This window comes from Spinacia oleracea, chromosome 3 (genome assembly GCF_020520425.1).
Source record: "Spinacia oleracea cultivar Varoflay chromosome 3, BTI_SOV_V1, whole genome shotgun sequence".
Lineage (NCBI taxonomy): Eukaryota > Viridiplantae > Streptophyta > Magnoliopsida > Caryophyllales > Amaranthaceae > Spinacia > Spinacia oleracea.
Window position 1 is genome coordinate 42,751,278 of NC_079489.1, and position 17,252 is coordinate 42,768,529.

The 17,252-nt window shown below is 35.4% G+C and overlaps 2 protein-coding genes and 1 long non-coding RNA gene across 5 annotated transcripts; 2 read left to right on the plus strand and 1 right to left on the minus strand.

Annotated features, from left to right (window-relative positions):
- Positions 1-594: 594 nt before the first annotated feature.
- LOC110787636 (uncharacterized) lies at positions 595-3,208 on the minus strand. Its single transcript, XR_002533144.2, has 4 exons — positions 2,890-3,208; positions 1,367-1,483; positions 1,188-1,285; positions 595-1,090 (listed from the first exon to the last, which is right to left on the minus strand). It is a non-coding gene; the product is annotated as an uncharacterized lncRNA (long non-coding RNA).
- Positions 3,209-3,454: 246 nt separating this feature from the next.
- LOC130470304 (zinc finger BED domain-containing protein RICESLEEPER 3-like) lies at positions 3,455-10,416 on the plus strand. 3 transcript variants are annotated; one of them, XR_008930375.1, is made up of 5 exons: positions 3,455-3,591; positions 7,566-7,626; positions 9,540-9,663; positions 9,755-10,070; positions 10,177-10,416. XR_008930375.1 is itself a non-coding variant. In XM_056840221.1 (5 exons), exons 3-4 carry the CDS (start codon positions 9,187-9,189, stop codon positions 9,827-9,829), a joined length of 552 nt encoding a protein of 183 aa, XP_056696199.1. In that variant the 5' UTR covers positions 3,455-3,591; positions 7,566-7,626; position 9,186; the 3' UTR covers positions 9,830-10,070; positions 10,177-10,416. The 3 variants fall into 3 exon arrangements, 2 of the variants coding, with proteins under 2 accessions (XP_056696199.1, XP_056696198.1); XM_056840221.1 differs by having other exon boundaries at positions 9,186-9,663; XM_056840220.1 differs by having other exon boundaries at positions 7,566-9,663.
- Positions 10,417-13,856: 3,440 nt separating this feature from the next.
- Positions 13,857-17,088, plus strand: LOC130470305 (serine/threonine-protein phosphatase 7 long form homolog). Its single transcript, XM_056840222.1, has 3 exons — positions 13,857-14,224; positions 15,893-16,324; positions 16,416-17,088. Exons 2-3 carry the CDS (start codon positions 15,893-15,895, stop codon positions 16,953-16,955), a joined length of 972 nt encoding a protein of 323 aa, XP_056696200.1. The 5' UTR covers positions 13,857-14,224; the 3' UTR covers positions 16,956-17,088.
- Positions 17,089-17,252: the final 164 nt, after the last annotated feature.

The window sequence follows — 17,252 nt, forward strand, 5'->3', positions numbered from 1 at the left end:
TGCATACCTTTCTTTGGAAGCAATGATGTTAGTTGATGATTGCAACTGATTTGTTTATCCTTTGAAGTGGTTAGAAGGCGATTAATTCTATTATTGCTTCTGGATTAAGATGGAAGTTCAATTAATTAATTTTAATTTCATTATGCTGCTTTTTAATTATCAAAGTAGTCAGACATTTTAAATATGTAATATGTTGCCTCATGTTTAACTCTGATCATTTTAAATTTGTAATTGTTGTAGGAGTTGAGCCTAATTTGGGTGGTGCAAGTACTGGTGATACGAGTCGCGGTGGTGAGAGTGGACAAGAAAGTAATGACTCATCCACTACAACAAAATAACCTTTTAATAGCGCTTTTTTCAATTAAAGACAACGCTTTTAAAGCGCTGTTAATTAGCAGCTTTGTTAAAAGAATAATAGCGCTTTTAAAAAGCGTTGTTAATATTACCTCATTTAACAGCATTCCATATACAAGCGCTATTAAAGATCTGGTTATGATGGGAAAGTTTATGTACCCATCAATGAATTTAATTTAAACGTGCATTAGGGACAATTTTAATTTTTAACGGCCTCTTTTTAGTTTTAATTTTTAATTATTAAATATCTATAAAATAAAAAAACAACCATTTTAGAGCCAATAATGTAAGAGTTGAATATATATATATGTTGCTCCAATCCCCACAAAAAAAATAGTAAAAAAAATTGAATATATACTAAGTGTAACATCCAATTTCAATTCTATCATATCAAATAAACGTCTTGATGTCTCATAACTTAAAATCATATGCAATATTGTCAACACACTAAAAAAAGAAAAGGGAAAGGAAATAAGTATCTAAGCAATGGTGTTGTAGACCATATATTCTCAATGTAGTACCATAAAGCCATGACTCTAAGCCGCCAGAAGACATAAGTTCATAGATGAGCAGCCTTTAAGTTCCCTCTACGCAAAATCCAACAGTCTGGCCAAATTCTTATGCTGAAAATTCAATTTGAGATTAGCAGAACTTCATCTGTAAATTCATCCTTTCCTTGACCAGATTTGTTGGAGAGCCGTTTGTCATCAACTTTGGTTTCGTCTGGCAGAACACCCTATAAAGACTATACATGTAAGTAATCCATTATCAAAGCTTTGGATTGTCGGATCATGAACAAAAAGATTAACCTTAGATTTGTTTCAAATTCTCACCTTGAAGACAGGGCCAAAACCACCTTCTCCTAGCTTATGTTTCTCAACAGCTTGAATTCTAGCCAAATAAAATAAGGGACTGTCCATTCCTCCAAAATCTGTAGTTTGCACATTATATGAAGCTTCTACATAACCTGAAAGAAAAAATATGTGGACAACAACCAAATCGAAACTCTTACCTTGAATTTTTCTTTTCTAATAAAAAGTAAAAAACACAGTGGATCCTATAAGGATCCTGCAAGCACTGCTTCTTTCCAACCCAATTGCAACAAATCGAGCTTTCCACTGCTTCTTTCCTAGATCAGGAACAAAACAATCATATGAAAGAAAAAATTTAGTTGCTTGGTTATAGCCATAATTTTTTGTCAGTAAAATAAATGGGCGTTCAAAAAAAATCTATGTTCACGTAACTATTCAGAAATTATACCATGTGTCTCAACACCTGTTTTTATCCCTCTCCACACTTTAACAAAAACATCAGGAGCATTAACATATGCATATTATGATATAGGTCATCTAATAAACCCCCACAAACCAAAAAACCAGACCCGCATCAATAACAACAGTGCATCCCCAACCACAAAGATAAACTACTGCATTTAAAATAGCAAGGCAGAGAGATTGAACTGCAGTCCTCAACCCTTGAAACCAAACCAACTCACTATCAGACCATTTTGGCGTGACCAGAGAATGAGTTCTCCAACATACTTCCTGCTTAACAATTTTTACAAACTGATCAGACAACAGAACAACACCATTCTAATAAACATGATTTCGTGCCCGCCAAATGTGGTAAACTAGTGCAAACTACATAGAAGTTTTATATATTGACTTCATGCCAAAATAAATTTTTATAGCAAAGCAATAATTCTTACTAGCAATGGTTCCTTCACAGCTGAATATACAAGGGGTCACACATAAAGAAAGAAAAAAAGACGCAAACTTTTTGCATCTGTAGTCACAAATGACTGTTATCATTCCAAAAGAGCTAAGCAAACAAAGAAATTGCAATTGCTCAATCTACCATTACAAAGTTGACTTTCAATTGCTCAATTTACAATTACAAAACTTGTAACTGACAAGCTGCATCATCACTAGGGGCTGTTCCAAAATAATATACTTCTACTTCGTATCACTTTCTATATTCAATAACTTAGAATTAAGACTTCTCTATATTACCCTTTAATACTTTTCATTACACCATCACACCCGAAACGGGACATGGATGCAGATTAAGATCCACATTTTAGGGTTCCGGCCACTAAATCAATAGCTAACCAGCAACATTAGTCAATTACCATAATTCATAGCATTCTAGAACATGCTTACTGCTCTGTTTGGATACCCCATTAAATACAAATTATAGAAAACATAGAAACATTAAGTAATAATTCAAACAACAACAATATGCTAATACACAATACAAGTCTGGATTCTCTATAGTCCTCCACATATAATCATACATTGGCAAACAAAAATCACCAAATAAAAATCCAACAATAAATCAATCTTAATCCAAAATAACAAAAAAAAACTCACAAAATTAAGATAGATTTTGAGTGTTAAATTAGTTTGATTTCAAGTATTAGATTGCTGAACAAAAAAATTCAGGAAGATAATTCACAAAATCGGTACAATTTATTGTCGGTGTATAATCTTATACCCTAACATCTAAAATTGCGAAGCATAACATCAAAAATACCTTAATTGCAGACAATTTGTTCTTCATTTTGTGAAGATTAGGCGAAATTGCATAAGTCAGGGCTTGCCCTTCAACTGATTTAACAAATGTGGATCTTGATCTGCATTCATGTCCCGTTTCGGATATGAGGGAATTTGGATTGAAGGAAACTCTTTCATTTCGAATTGCGAAATTTCGGTTAGAGTGGGTTGGGATTGAACTCTTGACTTTGGATTGGGATTGAACATCTAGGGTTTAGGGTGGAAGCAGTTGTGCGATGGCTTAACCGTGAAAGCAGTCGTGCGTGGAAAAATGAAGGGAGGAATTAAGATGGACAACGTACGTGGGAAACGTTTAGGCGCCTGAAAGAGGGATTTTATTTTTATTTATATTTTTTTGGGTGATGAAGATAAACTATTACTCCGTTTAAACAAAAGCGCTGTATTATATTGAGATGGAAATTAAGATGACTTCTTTTAACAGCAATATAAAATAAAGTGCTATTATTTGATATAACTAATAGCGTTTTTTGGTAAGCGCTATTAATTAGGCGCTGTTAATTAGTACTTTTGTTGTAGTGATCTGGGAGTCGCAAAAGGAAATGGGAATCAAATGTTTGGGATCATTATAATTGCTTCGACGGTGGCGAGTTCAATGACAAACGACCAAGAGCTTATTGCAAATATTGCAACCAAGGACCTGTGTTTGCTGATTCTCATAATGGTACAACTAATTTCAAACGTCATACTGAAATTTGTCCTAAAATTGCTAGTTTTGATGTTGGTCAAATGTTTTTAGATAAAGAGGCAAAAAAACCTAAAAAGTTTAATCATCTTATTTACAAAAAAAAGAAGTTGCATTAGCTATCATTAAGCATGGTTATAGTTACTCGTTTGCTGAACATGAAGGGAATAAGGATATTCATATGTATTTGAATGATGAATGCAAGCCAATTTGTCGAAATACAGCTAGGAATTGGACTATTAAAGTTCATGTGTTAGAGAAAAAAAAGCTTAAGAGAGAATTGCAAGAGGTTCCTGGGAAGATATGTTTAACAAGTGATATGTGGACGTCTTCTGTTGGTCAAGATTACCTTTCTTTGACAGCTCATTATGTAGATGAGAATGGGAAGTTGCAGAATAAGATACTAAACTTTTGTCATGTACCTCTGTAACACCCCCAAAATTTGGACCTTTCAATATAGATAAAACGACCGTCCAAACCTTGGGAGTATTACATAGCATCCATTTCCTCTCGGAAATGAATGTGGTATACCAATAAATATAATTAACCCATGATTATTAAATTAACTAAGTGGTCTAAATTAAGTGAATGTCATTACAACACAAACTTTGAAAAAGTTCACGAAAATAATAAACTTAAAAAGTTGTTCGACTAGGTGATTATTCTACGTTCGCCCTCACTCGAGCCGTGTCCCATACTCAACCTGCAAAAATACATAAGAAAAGAGAAAGAGAGACAAACTTACAAAAATCAGAAAAACTGAGTAATTATGACTCCATCCCGTAAAATAATTAATTTTATTTTTTTTAAAAAAAACTGTTAGATTTAAACATAAATAAAACATAGTAACCAAATTTAATAAATTCGTTAATCAAACGACACACAACAATTTATATTTTATTTAAGAGAGGGAAAGAGAACTCTAGTAGGCCGGGACTAGTCCCAAAGTAACCACCTACTAAGAAAGGGTCGCGCGTCACCCTTAAATGATGGCCAAGTAATCCAGATGACAGAATGTCCCTAGTGTGCACACCCCTCACTAATACTTCATGATTAGGAGGAAGACTTATGACAGGGAGTTGATAGGGAAATACGAAACCTACTAGAAACCTATTGAGCAACGACATATGTACTCAATAGAACAACATCTAGTAGGGCAACCTGTTCCTCACCCTTTCGGGTTTCATTTCCCCTCTTAAATTATTCCACTTTACGTTTTTAATAGATTTAAAAAGTCCAACACATAGTAACATAATTTACTTTGGAGTAACTAACCAAATTAACCAAGTTTCTCAAATTCAAGAGCAATTACAGCAAGCTAGGTGTTATAACCTTATGATAATGACATACCCATGAGAGATATTCTTTGATATTGCATTTCTCCCATTATCTATAATTACTCTGTACACTAAACTAACGTTTATAAGATTGACATTTTACGAAAATAGTTTACATATAAATACAGTTTTAAGTAAACGAAGATTGAATAATAGTAATACTATGAGTCTACGACATCCTCTAATAAGTAATACTACGAGTCTACGACATTCTCTATTGAGTAAAACATTATGCTACATAATCAGATAAAAAATATAACTCCCTTACGGGATCCTAGAGATGATGGACATCGATAATTACCTCACGAAGTGTAGAACCCGAAATACGTAGTATCCAAAACTAGAAACGTCGTTGATCGCACCTATGTTTACTCCTTTAATAGGAGATGAAGGGTTAAGCAACGATTAAGAAAGTAATTATTTGGCAATTGAAGGGTTGTATGTAACAAATGAAATTTAAGAGTCATAATATTGATTGAAAATTGATGAAGATGTTGGGTATTGAGTAATGACAATAAGCTAGACACTTCACATTTCTCTCTTCTTGTTTTTTTTTTAAAAAAATTATTTCTCTTTGTCTTTCTTTTGAAGCTTAAAAATAAGTTGATCAAGAATTCTTACAAACCGTGAAAATTAATTATGTAAAATAAAATGGGAAGCTAAAATATAACTTGTACATTAAAAGAAGAATGAAAGCTAATAAATTTATAAATGGTAATAAATAATTTTCAAATCTCAATTTCGTTAAAATATTATTACGCAAAAATATGGGATATTACAACCTCCTCCTCATAATGCCCAAGCTTTGCATGATAAGGTTCTTGCTCTTTTAAAGGGATGGGGAATTCATAAGAAAATCTTTTCTATCACATTAGACAATGCTAGATGCAATGATAATAAGCAAGATTTGTTGGCCGATAGTCTTTCTGTGTTTGGTAGATTACCTTCTGATGGTGATTACTTTCACATTCGTTGTGGTGCTCATGTATTAAACTTGATTGTTCAAGATGGATTGGGTATTGTTTATGATGCTATTAGTAAAGTTAGATAATCAGTTAGATATTGGACTAGCTCTGAGGCTAGAAAACTAAAATTTCGAGAGTGTGCTCTTAGTTTTTGTATTGATTGTGTAATACCTCGTATTTTTATAATATTTATAAATATATTTTATTATATTTATAAAGCATTTTACGATTTATTAGTATTTAAATAATATTTAAATGTATTTATTTAATGTATTTTAATTAATTAGAATATTTATTATTTTAATTAATTACGAAACGAATTTAATTCTTGAGTCGGGAAATTAAATGAGTTGAAAATGATTTTTAAAAGCTTCGGGTTTTAAATAAAAAGTCCAGTTCGTTTTATTAATCAAGCCCAATCCAAACAGTTTAATTTAAATCCTAAGCTAGCCCGATTCATTTAATTCCTAAGCCCAACTCAAATATCCTAAGCCTAGCCCATCAAGGGATTAGGGAGCCTATAAATAGACTCCCCCATCATTAAATAAACCCCTAAAATTTCATAAAGCCCCTTTTTGATTTCTTGCCCAACACTCCTCTCTCTCTCTCTCTCTCTCTCCTCTCCTCTTTGATTCGGTCCGCCCGCACGCACAGGACGAGCACGGTCGTGCCTCGTGTGCTGCTCGCCCTTGTTGCTCGCCCCTTGTTGCTCGCCCCTCCCTCTTGCTCGAGCCCAGCCAGCGCGCCCTTGCGTTGCTGATGTGCTGTTGTTGTTGCTGCTGTGTGCGTTGCTTGCGCCAGCCACACCCACACTCCCTCTCTTGCCCTCGCGCGCCAGCACCCACACTCGCCTTCTCTCTCTCTCTCCTCGCGCACAGCGCGCGCCCCTGCAGCCCTCGCGCCCTCGCGCCAGCCCCTGCGCGCAGCCCTGCGCGCAGCCCTGCTCGTCGCCCCTCTCGTCCCCGCGAGCGCACACACGACGTGTGTTTGTGTGTGTGTGTGTGTGTGTGTGTGTGTGTGTGTGTGTGTGTGTGTGTGTTGTTCGTGTTCGTAATTCAATTCCTTTTTCGCCCAATCACCCTAATTCGTGATTATTCCGTGCTATAGGCCGGATTGGTATAATTCTCTTCTTCCTTACCTATTCTATTTAGATTCCGTATTTTAAATTATTATGTTAACATTGTTTTGAGTAATTAAAATGCTGGGAACCGGTTATGAATACCGTGGTTTGAGGAATTGTGTTTTGTGATCCATTAGGACTGTTTTAATTATTAAAGGATAAATTTTCAGATTTGTTTATTTAATAAAGCATCGATTTTTATGATTTTAAACTAGTGTTATTGGGATTTTCAAGTTAGGGTTTTAACCTAGACCTAATGAGTCAATTAATTAGAATAATTAGGTGATGATTTTAATTATGATAATCAATTATATTTTCAGATTTGAATAAAGGTTTAAAGTGTTGATTTTTATTGATTTTAAAGGCGGAAAAAGCATGTTTTTGTACTAGGGATTGATTTTCCAAATTGAGACGACTTTATTATTGAAAAACGATTGAATTCTAAAGTCTAAAGGAAGTTTTAATTTTTATAAAGTTGCTGGAAATTTAATGAACATGGAAATAATTTAAGTTTCATTATTTTGATGATAGGAGGTGATTTCTAGTTGAGTGCTCGTTATTGCAAAGTGGCCCCTACGCTTAGGTATTCAAGGTACGTACAAGTCTAGGGCGACCACACCTTTTGTCAATGACATTACATGATTGGTGATGATGTGAATTACATTATGTGGAATCATGTTTATTTTGATGAACGAGCATGTGATTTGTGATGTTGGATTTGTTGGATTAATTGTTGAACAAGCATGTTGAAATTATTATGAGTATGGATTTCATTGTCAATCATGTTGTTCAATATTTATGCATGTATGGTTCAATTCACATGCAAGGGATGGATTATTTATTTGTATGCTATTGTACGGGATGTCTAGCATACTTTGAGCCATTTATCTGTACCTTGTCGTACTATTTATTTTACCACATGTGAAGGGTTAGCTCACGTAAGCCACCGCACATGTAGGGTTCAGTTGAGAATATTATGTATGGAATGAATTAGGATTGGTCGTGCAAGGGCACAACCCTCATGTTAATGTGCATGATGTGGAGTCTCACTTTGGTGAGGAGGAACATGGTAGTAATATCACAAGTGTCTTGCTTGGTTGATCACAAGTCCTAAAGCATTAAAATAAGATTGTTTTGGTTGTTGTTTATTAATTTTATGTATGCATGTTGTCGAGTCTTGAGTTCGCCTTTAATAAAATATTAATAAACGTAAAGTGCAACCAGAACAAGCTTCAAAACTCTTGGAACGTATATACCTTGAGTATGAACAATGGGGGGAGTCTTGCCGGAAAGCTCGTACTCCTACTAATGATACAAGACGTTGTTTCATTTATATTATGCGCAGGAATTCCGTCGGTATGGCCCGATTTTATTATTATATATTTGGTGTATGGTTGGCTCCCATCACCTTTTCCCTTTGTGGATTATTCTTTTGGCCCGTTCGAAGCTTATTCTAATTAAATTGTGAGTCAAGAGTCGAGTCAAGAGTCGAGTCTTGTATCTCATGATTGTTTGATTTATTATTATATGGCTTTTGCATGTTGATTAGTACTTAGTGAGTGATGCATGTGTTAGTTTCATTTCACTCTATTCTTGTAAGTACTCAGCTTTTGCTGACTACGTGCTTTGTGTGTTTCTGGTCATGGCCTTTGCCTTAATGACCCTATGATGATCCATCATTTGCACTTGCATTGTTGGGGAGTAGAATAATATAGCAGGTTGGTAGATCAAGTACGACCGAAATCATGTGGCTTGGGATGATTGAGAGAGTTGCATGTTTTCGTTCTTTGAAACTATTTTATTTAATATTTTAATTATGTTTGAAATGTTTGAATTATTTATATTTTGGGTTTTGGGCCGTTATGGTTCCAAATTGTAGGAGGCCTCAATATTAAATTTATTATGTTTTTAAAAGTTAGTTGACATTAAATTCCGCTGCGTAATTCTGGTAATAGCCTTAGCCGTTATCACGGTGGCGGTAATACTTTAGTAATTCCTTTATTTTAAGTTGGAAAATGGTTTTATAAAAGCAAGGAATTATTAGGGTGTTACAGATTGTTCCAAGGGTTTTTGGTTGGATTGTCCTACAAGATGGAATTCCACTTTTACAATGCTTGAAAGGGCTTTTATTTATCGTGTTGTTTTCACAAGGATGGTAAGGATTAGTAATGCAAGTACGCCTCAAGCTCCAACGGAAGATGAATGGTCTAAACTTGAGAAGATATGTGCACTATTTAGGCCTTTTGATGAGATTACCAAACAATTTTTTGGTAGGAATTATCCAACTACCAATTTGTATTTAATGCATGTTTGGACAATTGAGTCTCTCATAAGGAGTTATTGTAATCATGAGGATGAGACATTGAACACAATGGGAAAGAAGATGAAAGAAAAATTTGACAAGTATTGGGAATCTTACAGCATGATTCTTTCTTTAGCTGCAATTTTTGATCCTCGCTTAAAACTTCAATATGTTAAGTTTTGCTTTACGCAATTGGATGCTAGAAGTGCTGAATATAAGAATGAACAAGTGAAAGAATCTCTCTTCAAGCTCTTTGAAGAGTATGCCACAACTGGTAATGTGCAAGATAATGTCCCTGGAGCTAGATGTGAAAGCAACCACCTTGCTGTAAGTTCCTTACCTCTCATATATAATTTTTATTGATCATGTTATTAAATAGTACATAATTTGTCCTAATGTCTATGTTTGTGCTATGTAGGCATTTTCGAACTTTGAGAGTTCCTCGTTTCAAGGTAGAACACAACTTGATGACTATTTGGTGAGCATAAACTAGATCCTTTGGCAAAATTGGATGTTCTTCAATGGTGGAAATATAATGAAATAAGGTTTCCACAAGTTGCAAAAATGGCTCGAGAATTGTTAAGCATCCCTATTACTACCGTTGCATCTGAGTCGGCTTTTAGCTTAGGAAGTAGGATATTAACAAAGTGGAGATCGAGCTTCTTTGTTACCTGAGAATGCAGAAGTTTTAATTACAACTCGGAGTTGGATAATTGTCTACGATGTCGAAAAGGGTGAGTCATTTATCCCCTAAAAATAAATATTTTAAGCTCATTTTAATAATCATTACGTGTTTAAATGTTTAATATATTTCTTAATTATTAATTGAATTGCTTGAAGGTGACAATTCTCTTGATGATGGTATTGAGATTCCTCTTCTCCAAGATCCCAACATTGCACCTCAAGAAATCAGTGATGATGAGTATGGTGAAGACGAGGAGGACTTTTGAGAAAAGAGTTCATTTTGGAGCAGTTTGTTTTATTTTGCGTTGTCGGAACTTTGTTTTATTAAGCTTCACTTGACTTTATTAGTAACTTTTAGTTTGTATTTTTAATTTGAGCATGACTGTATTTGGAATACTTGGAATTAAATTACGAGGAATCCCAACATTGCACCTCAAGAAATTGTTTTTGGCTTGTTACAGTCTGATTTGCAGACTTCTATTGCTGCTTGATGCAGGTTCTGTTCATTGAATGAATGGTTGCAGCTTTGCAGGTTCAATATGAAGAAACCTAAATGAATGAATGAATGGTTGTAGCCTGCAAGTTCTGTTACTTGTTGCTGCTTCTTTCATGCTGAGTTGTTGCTGCTTCTTGCTGATTTGTTGGTCTGGTTTTAGTTGCTGTGGAAAATGATAGAGATGTTGCAGTGCTGTTTCTTTCATGTGGCATATGATAGAGCTGTTGCTGCATGAATGCTCTCAATGTTGTAATACTATATGGAAGTTTCGAGCTTTCAATTGGATGTATCTTTATTAAAATACTTTACTACTATATTATATTATTACTAATTAGACATTTCAATGTCATACTATTATTAGTACTATGTTTATATTGTTGTTGCAGTGTTGTTTCTTTCATGCTTTACTATTATCGTATTATATTTATTAATAATTAGATCTCTCAATGTTAAAAATTCGAAATGCTTTTAATTTCATGTACATCTCAATTCATTATACGAGTAAAACTAATAGTTATAATAATCATTCAACCCGTGGTGTATGCCATGGTGTATGCTCTCGAGCCACAATTAGGCTGCGACTTAGAGTTCTCTTGTTTATATGACAATGTAAACACCTTGTAGACATGGATATTCCTAGACATCGTACTTGATCATGAATGACTTTACCGACATATTCACCGAGGTCTAGAAACTTGAGCCACTTCCTACAAAACAAAATAAAACAAACACAAATATCAAAAACAAAAAATAATAGCACTTTAAGGTCAAAATACGAAAGAAACATGACAAACAATGGATTAATATGGCACATAAAATGCGTATATTATTGTGTTATCAGACTCTAGATGAACTCTTATAGACTTAATGATGCAATGCGATTTAATGGATCTAAATGAGACAAGAGACTTATATGGACTCAAGTGTATTTGAATAAATGAACTAGAAGAATGCAAATGGACTGCCTATCAAGGACTCGTACTTGAACTTGGACTTAACGCAAAGGAATCGAACTTGGACTTGGGCTTAATGCAACAGATCATAGTGAGACATGAAACTTAAGTGACTCAAGAAATGCAATGGAATTAGAGTATGCAGTGAATTTGGACTATGCAATGGACTAAGACATGGACTTTGGACTTGGACTCGAGTTTGGGACCGAGGACATGCAATGAACTAAGACACGGACTTTGGACTTGGACTCGAGTTTGCGTACGAGGACATGCAATGGACTAAAACTTGGACTCGAGTTTGGGTTCGAGGACGTGCAATGGACTAAGACACAAACTTTGGACTTAGACTCGAGCTTAGGATGCAATGGACTAAGACATGGACTTGGACTCGAGTACTTTATTTAACTTTTCAACATATTACACTAAAATACCATTTTACCCCTAGGTATAGGCATTTTACCCATTGTCTAACAACGGTGTATCACTTCTCCCTCTCCTATGGCCTTATGACAGGAGGAGTGATTAATCGTTGTCCAACAGTGGAAAAAATGCCCATACCCACGAAAAAGGAAATGAAATGGGATAAAAAAGTAAGGGGACCACTTAAACGAACGAGTAAAAGTGTTGTTATACGGAGTATATACTATCATTGTTTGTATAAACATTGTTATCGTTGTATAAAAACTGTCATTTTTATATTAAAATCTGTTATACCCACGCAAAAAAGGAAATGAAATGAAATAGAAAAAAAGAAAGGGGACCACTTAGATGAATGGTTAGAAAAAATTACCATACATACTATCGATGTTTATATAAAGGGGGTGTTTGGTTAGGAGAGGTTTGAGGGAAAAAGAGCTTTTTGGGGTGAATTAGAGGTTTGACTTTTAGAAAAAGCTAATTGGGAGTGTTTGGTTAGGAGAGGATAGGAAGAGAGTTTTGGGGTGAAAAAGCTAATTTTGAAAAAGCTCAATATAGGAGCTTTTTGCAATTAGAGGTTTGAGAAAGTGGATGAAAATGACTATTTTGTCCTACTATTGCCTATTATTACAACCACTATCAACCTTGATACATATTAACAAATTCTTATTTACATGGGGTGTACAATAAATATTGTACACCGGAATAAAAGTTAATTCAAAATGCTTAAAAGTTAGGCTTATATATGTAAAAGCTATTTATGTTTTAGTGATAATTTTTTTTATTTTAGTAAAACTTATTTCTTTAAAATCACTAATAATGTATAAATTAATTATCTTACCCTTTAAAATGTTTATCTCTCAATTTTTTTTACTAATATAAAAGTTAATCAAAACTAGATTAAAGTTACAAAAAATGGATAAAAGTTATCTTGGTGCACAATAAATTTATTGTACACCTTGTGCGCGCAAGACCTTTTGGTACATATTTTTCTCCTAAAAACATTACTCACACTTTCTTTTTCATTTCACCATATTTACTAGATTCGTTTTTTGTTGTAATAAATTTTATATATATACTTTGAAGCCATTGAAGTATATTGCAATCATGCTTAAAATTTCATTATTAATATTTATCTATTTGAAAAATATATATTATTAAAAAAATTAATTAAAGAATATTTTTTTTAAAAAAAATAAATTTAATTTATTTAGTCAAAGTTTATTAGAAAAATATAGAGAGAAAAAATTAACACAATAAAATATTTGTCTAATATTAATAAGAAACAAAGCATGTCAACGTCCTGAATTGTCATTTTACATATTAAACAGCTCAAAACTATCAGCTAATTTACCAAATACTTTTACACAAACAGCTAATGCAACAAGCTAGTCAAATCAGCTAATGCAAACAGCTAACCGCTAACAGCTAACCGCTAACAGCTAGTCAAACCAGCTATCAGCTAACAGCTAACAGCTCTTAACCAAACAGGGCCAATTACTACTCCGTAATATTATTGTATAAATATTGTCATTTTGTATTATAATCTGTCATTATTATCAGTAGGCGATATTTTAGTACTTTATTTGACTTTTCAACGTATTTCGTAAAAATGACATTTTAGCCGTGGTTAACAACCGTGTATCACTCCTATCGGAGCGATTTCCGTCAATAATGCACAAAGATAAGTTAATTCCCAAAATACGTTACTTTTTTTGTTAATTCCCACCATACCGTCCACGTCAGCATAGTGAACCGGTCTTTTTTTTTTTTAAATAAGCAGCGCAAAACCGCTATCTGAGATAGCGGTTTATGGGGGTTAACCGCTATCTGAGATAGCGGTTCCTGTTTAATGAACCGCCATCTCAGATAGCGGTTCCTGTTTAATGAACCGCCATCTCAGATAGCGGTTCCTGTTTAATGAACCGCCATCTCAGATAGCGGTTTACCACTTATCACTTACCTCCAGGAAGCAAATTCAAAAAATCAAAAGCACAAAAAAACCCCGCTTTGTTCTGCGTCTCTCTCTCTGTCTCCGTCGTCCTGCGGTTAACCCGCCGTCGTCCCTGTTTCTCTCTCCACCGGCCGGCTCGCCGTTAGCCGACCTCATTCCTCGCCCTACCTCCGGCCGTCGCGTCGAGCCTCCTCACCCACAACGGATTCTCGAGTCTCTTTCTCACCCTTCTCCATCGTTCCTCCGTTTCGAAATTGTTCCTCAGCCCTTGCCGGCTGTCGGACCTCTTCCTCACCACCACTAGCCGTCGAGCCTCCTCATCAGCCACCAAAGCCGTCGAGCTTCTTTCTCACCCACCACCGGTCGTCGGTGGTTCGAAATCAGGTAAGCCCTAATTTTTTTTTGAATTAATATATTTGAAGCTAATTATTAATTCAGTAATAATCGTTGCTATGTTTAGGTTTGTTTGATGATGTTATTAGGAAGATCATGCTTATGTTTGATTGATGAGTTTATGATATGATTACCCTGAATTAATTGTAATTTTTTTTATTGTTAACGTATATCTAACCGCTATTTGAGATAGCGATGTTATGAATTATATTATTTTAAAGTGATTATGCTGTGATTTTTATTTTTTTGAATTATTTCTGATCTTTGATTCGTTTTAAGCTCTTGAGTTTTTCAATTTGGAATTTTAGTCTTCAATTTTTCAAGTTCAATTGAATTGAAATCAGATTATGATGGCCCAAATTAGGGATTTCATATTATTAATCATATTATTTTTTGTTTAGAATATGGAGTTGCCAGACTATCCTATTTATTGTCATTGGGGAGGGGAAATTTTGCAAAGTAGCGGTGATGTTACATATAAAGGAGGAGAGCGAAAATTTGGGTTTGTCAATTGTCAAATGAGTTATGATGAGGTTTTGAGTAAGGTTTATGATCTTATGAGATGTGACTCGAGATATGTGGAGTTGAAGCTACTAATGAGGTATCCAATGATGTCCGGTTCATATGAAGCCATTCCGTTGGATGATGACAATTCTTTAAAAGCAATGTTGATTGCTATGTCTCAAACACAATCAACCACAATGCAATTGTTCATCGAGCAACTTCCAAAGCAACCTGAAACTCAATCCCACTTGGAATCCTTTCATGAAATGGATTCATGGGCGAGTCCATTTCCCTACTTGCCCTTGACAAATCAAAGTGGGTTAACGGGTTCATTCACAAGAATGCTTACGGATGAACAATATGCTAGTGAACACATTTTAGAGCTCACTTCTCCAACTCAAACACCACATGTAGAAGCTACAAATGGTGATCCATCTATGATACTTTTCGATTCTCTAGATCAAATATGTGTTGATTTTTTTGGAGATGAAGAGGTTGGGGTGGATAGTGATGTTGATGAAGATGAAGATACACAAGATGCTAATGACAAAGCTATAAGAGAAAGCGCTCCATCTCAAATTTTCAACAATGTTGCAGAGTTGGATCCGATTTTGCTTGATTCTTGGAGGACTTGGTCCAACAACCACTCTTTCGATGGTGAATTTGCTATTGGGCAAGAGTTTGATTCTTCGGCGCAATTGAAAGACATAGTCAAAGGTTATTCCATAGCTAAAAATCATTCATTTAAGGTGTTGGAGAGTGAGCCCACAAAATACGTAGTTGAGTGTAAAAGAAAGAGTTCATGCAAATGCTCATGGAGGTTACGTGCAATCAAGGATCCTTGTCTTGCTTCATTCAGAATTGTGAGGTATAATGGCCCCCATGCAAGTAATTGTTTGGGTGACATAAACTCAATCGATCATCCTCTTCTCTCCTCTGATTTTGTATGCAATGAGATAAAAGATCTTATTCGTGCCGATCCTTCTTTGAAAATAGCCTAAATACACCTAAACACGCTTAAGTTCACCTAACATAGTCTATAATAGCTTAAAATCACACCTAAAGGCTTAAATTCACCTAGAATTGTCCAAAATAGCCTAAAATTGCTTAATTTCACCTAAAATTGCCTAAATACTCACTTTTTACTTATTGTAGATGACTTGGCAGCCATATTCAGAGACGGTACTTGGTTTACTACCCGAGATTTGTAGATGTGATAGAGATATATGGCGCTCAGTTGTACCGTTGATTTGCTTTGACATTGTTGAGTACCACTACCCAAATCGAGTGATGCGTCAGTTTGGATTGGAACAGTCAGTTCCCGTTGCGTGTGACACGAGTGTTGATCTTCATAATGTGGATCGACGGCATAAAAACAAGAAGTTTGAAGAGATGCATCGCAAATATGTGGAGGAGTGGCGTGATCGTGAGAGTCGGATTGTTCAAGGCACTCCTTTTGCCGGTCATCGTGAGAGGATGAAGGAGTATATGGATTGGTATTGTAGCATCACGAGACTCCTCATTACTCCTGTTACACGATCACCCCCCACCACTCATTATCAGCCGTCTTCCTCTGATATTATTTTGGTAAATTAATCCTTGTTCCATTTTCATGTATAATGTTTATATTCATAACTAATGTTGAATTCTAATTATTGTTTCACATTCTTTTTTGTAGTCACATGCATTGGCTGATCTTGCCTCAAGATGCACTCGAGCTGTGGATTCTGCGTTAGAGTTACCTCCCAGTTTGGCCCTTCCTCTCACTCTTGATACGTTACGCAATTTGAGTTCCTCTTGCATTGAGACCTTATCAAGAGTGGGGCAAGAACATATCCTCCAACAATATGATTTAGCCTCGTCTCAGTGTACACCCGACACCTCCACCTCACATGTTTCTCGAGGGCGTGGTTTTCGACCACCACGTGCACGCCCTCCACCACTTACTCCTCCTCTACGCCCTCTAGCACTTACTTCTCCACACCCTCCACCACCACCTTCTCCACGCCCTCCACCACCACCTTCTCCACGCCCTCCACCTCTTACTCCTCCTGCATCTCCGCCAGCATCACAAGTTATTTCATCTCCTCCTTTGCAGCTTCTCACTTACCGGCGACAAAAGGGTTGCTCTCCTAGTCAACGTCCCGAGCCAATTGCCGAGGAGGATGAGTCCTCATTTTCATCGTCCGAGCATTCAAAGAAACAACGTAGAACTTAGATTTGAGCTACATTAGAAATTTTGTGTAATCTTTTGTTCTTTTTGCTAGTATTGGAACTTTTAGAACTTTTAGAAACTCATGTGTCATTATTGGAACGATTGAACTTTTGGAAATTTTTTGTTTGCACTCTTCTATTTTGTTGCATAAGTGTTATGGTTTGGTTGGTTGGTATGATTTGTGGAGGTTATTGGAGTTGGATTACAAACGTTGGAGTTGGATTATAGACGTTGTTGGAGATCTTGGATTTGTTTACAGGTTGTTGGAGTTGGACTATTTGGCAGAAGATCTCAGCCCAT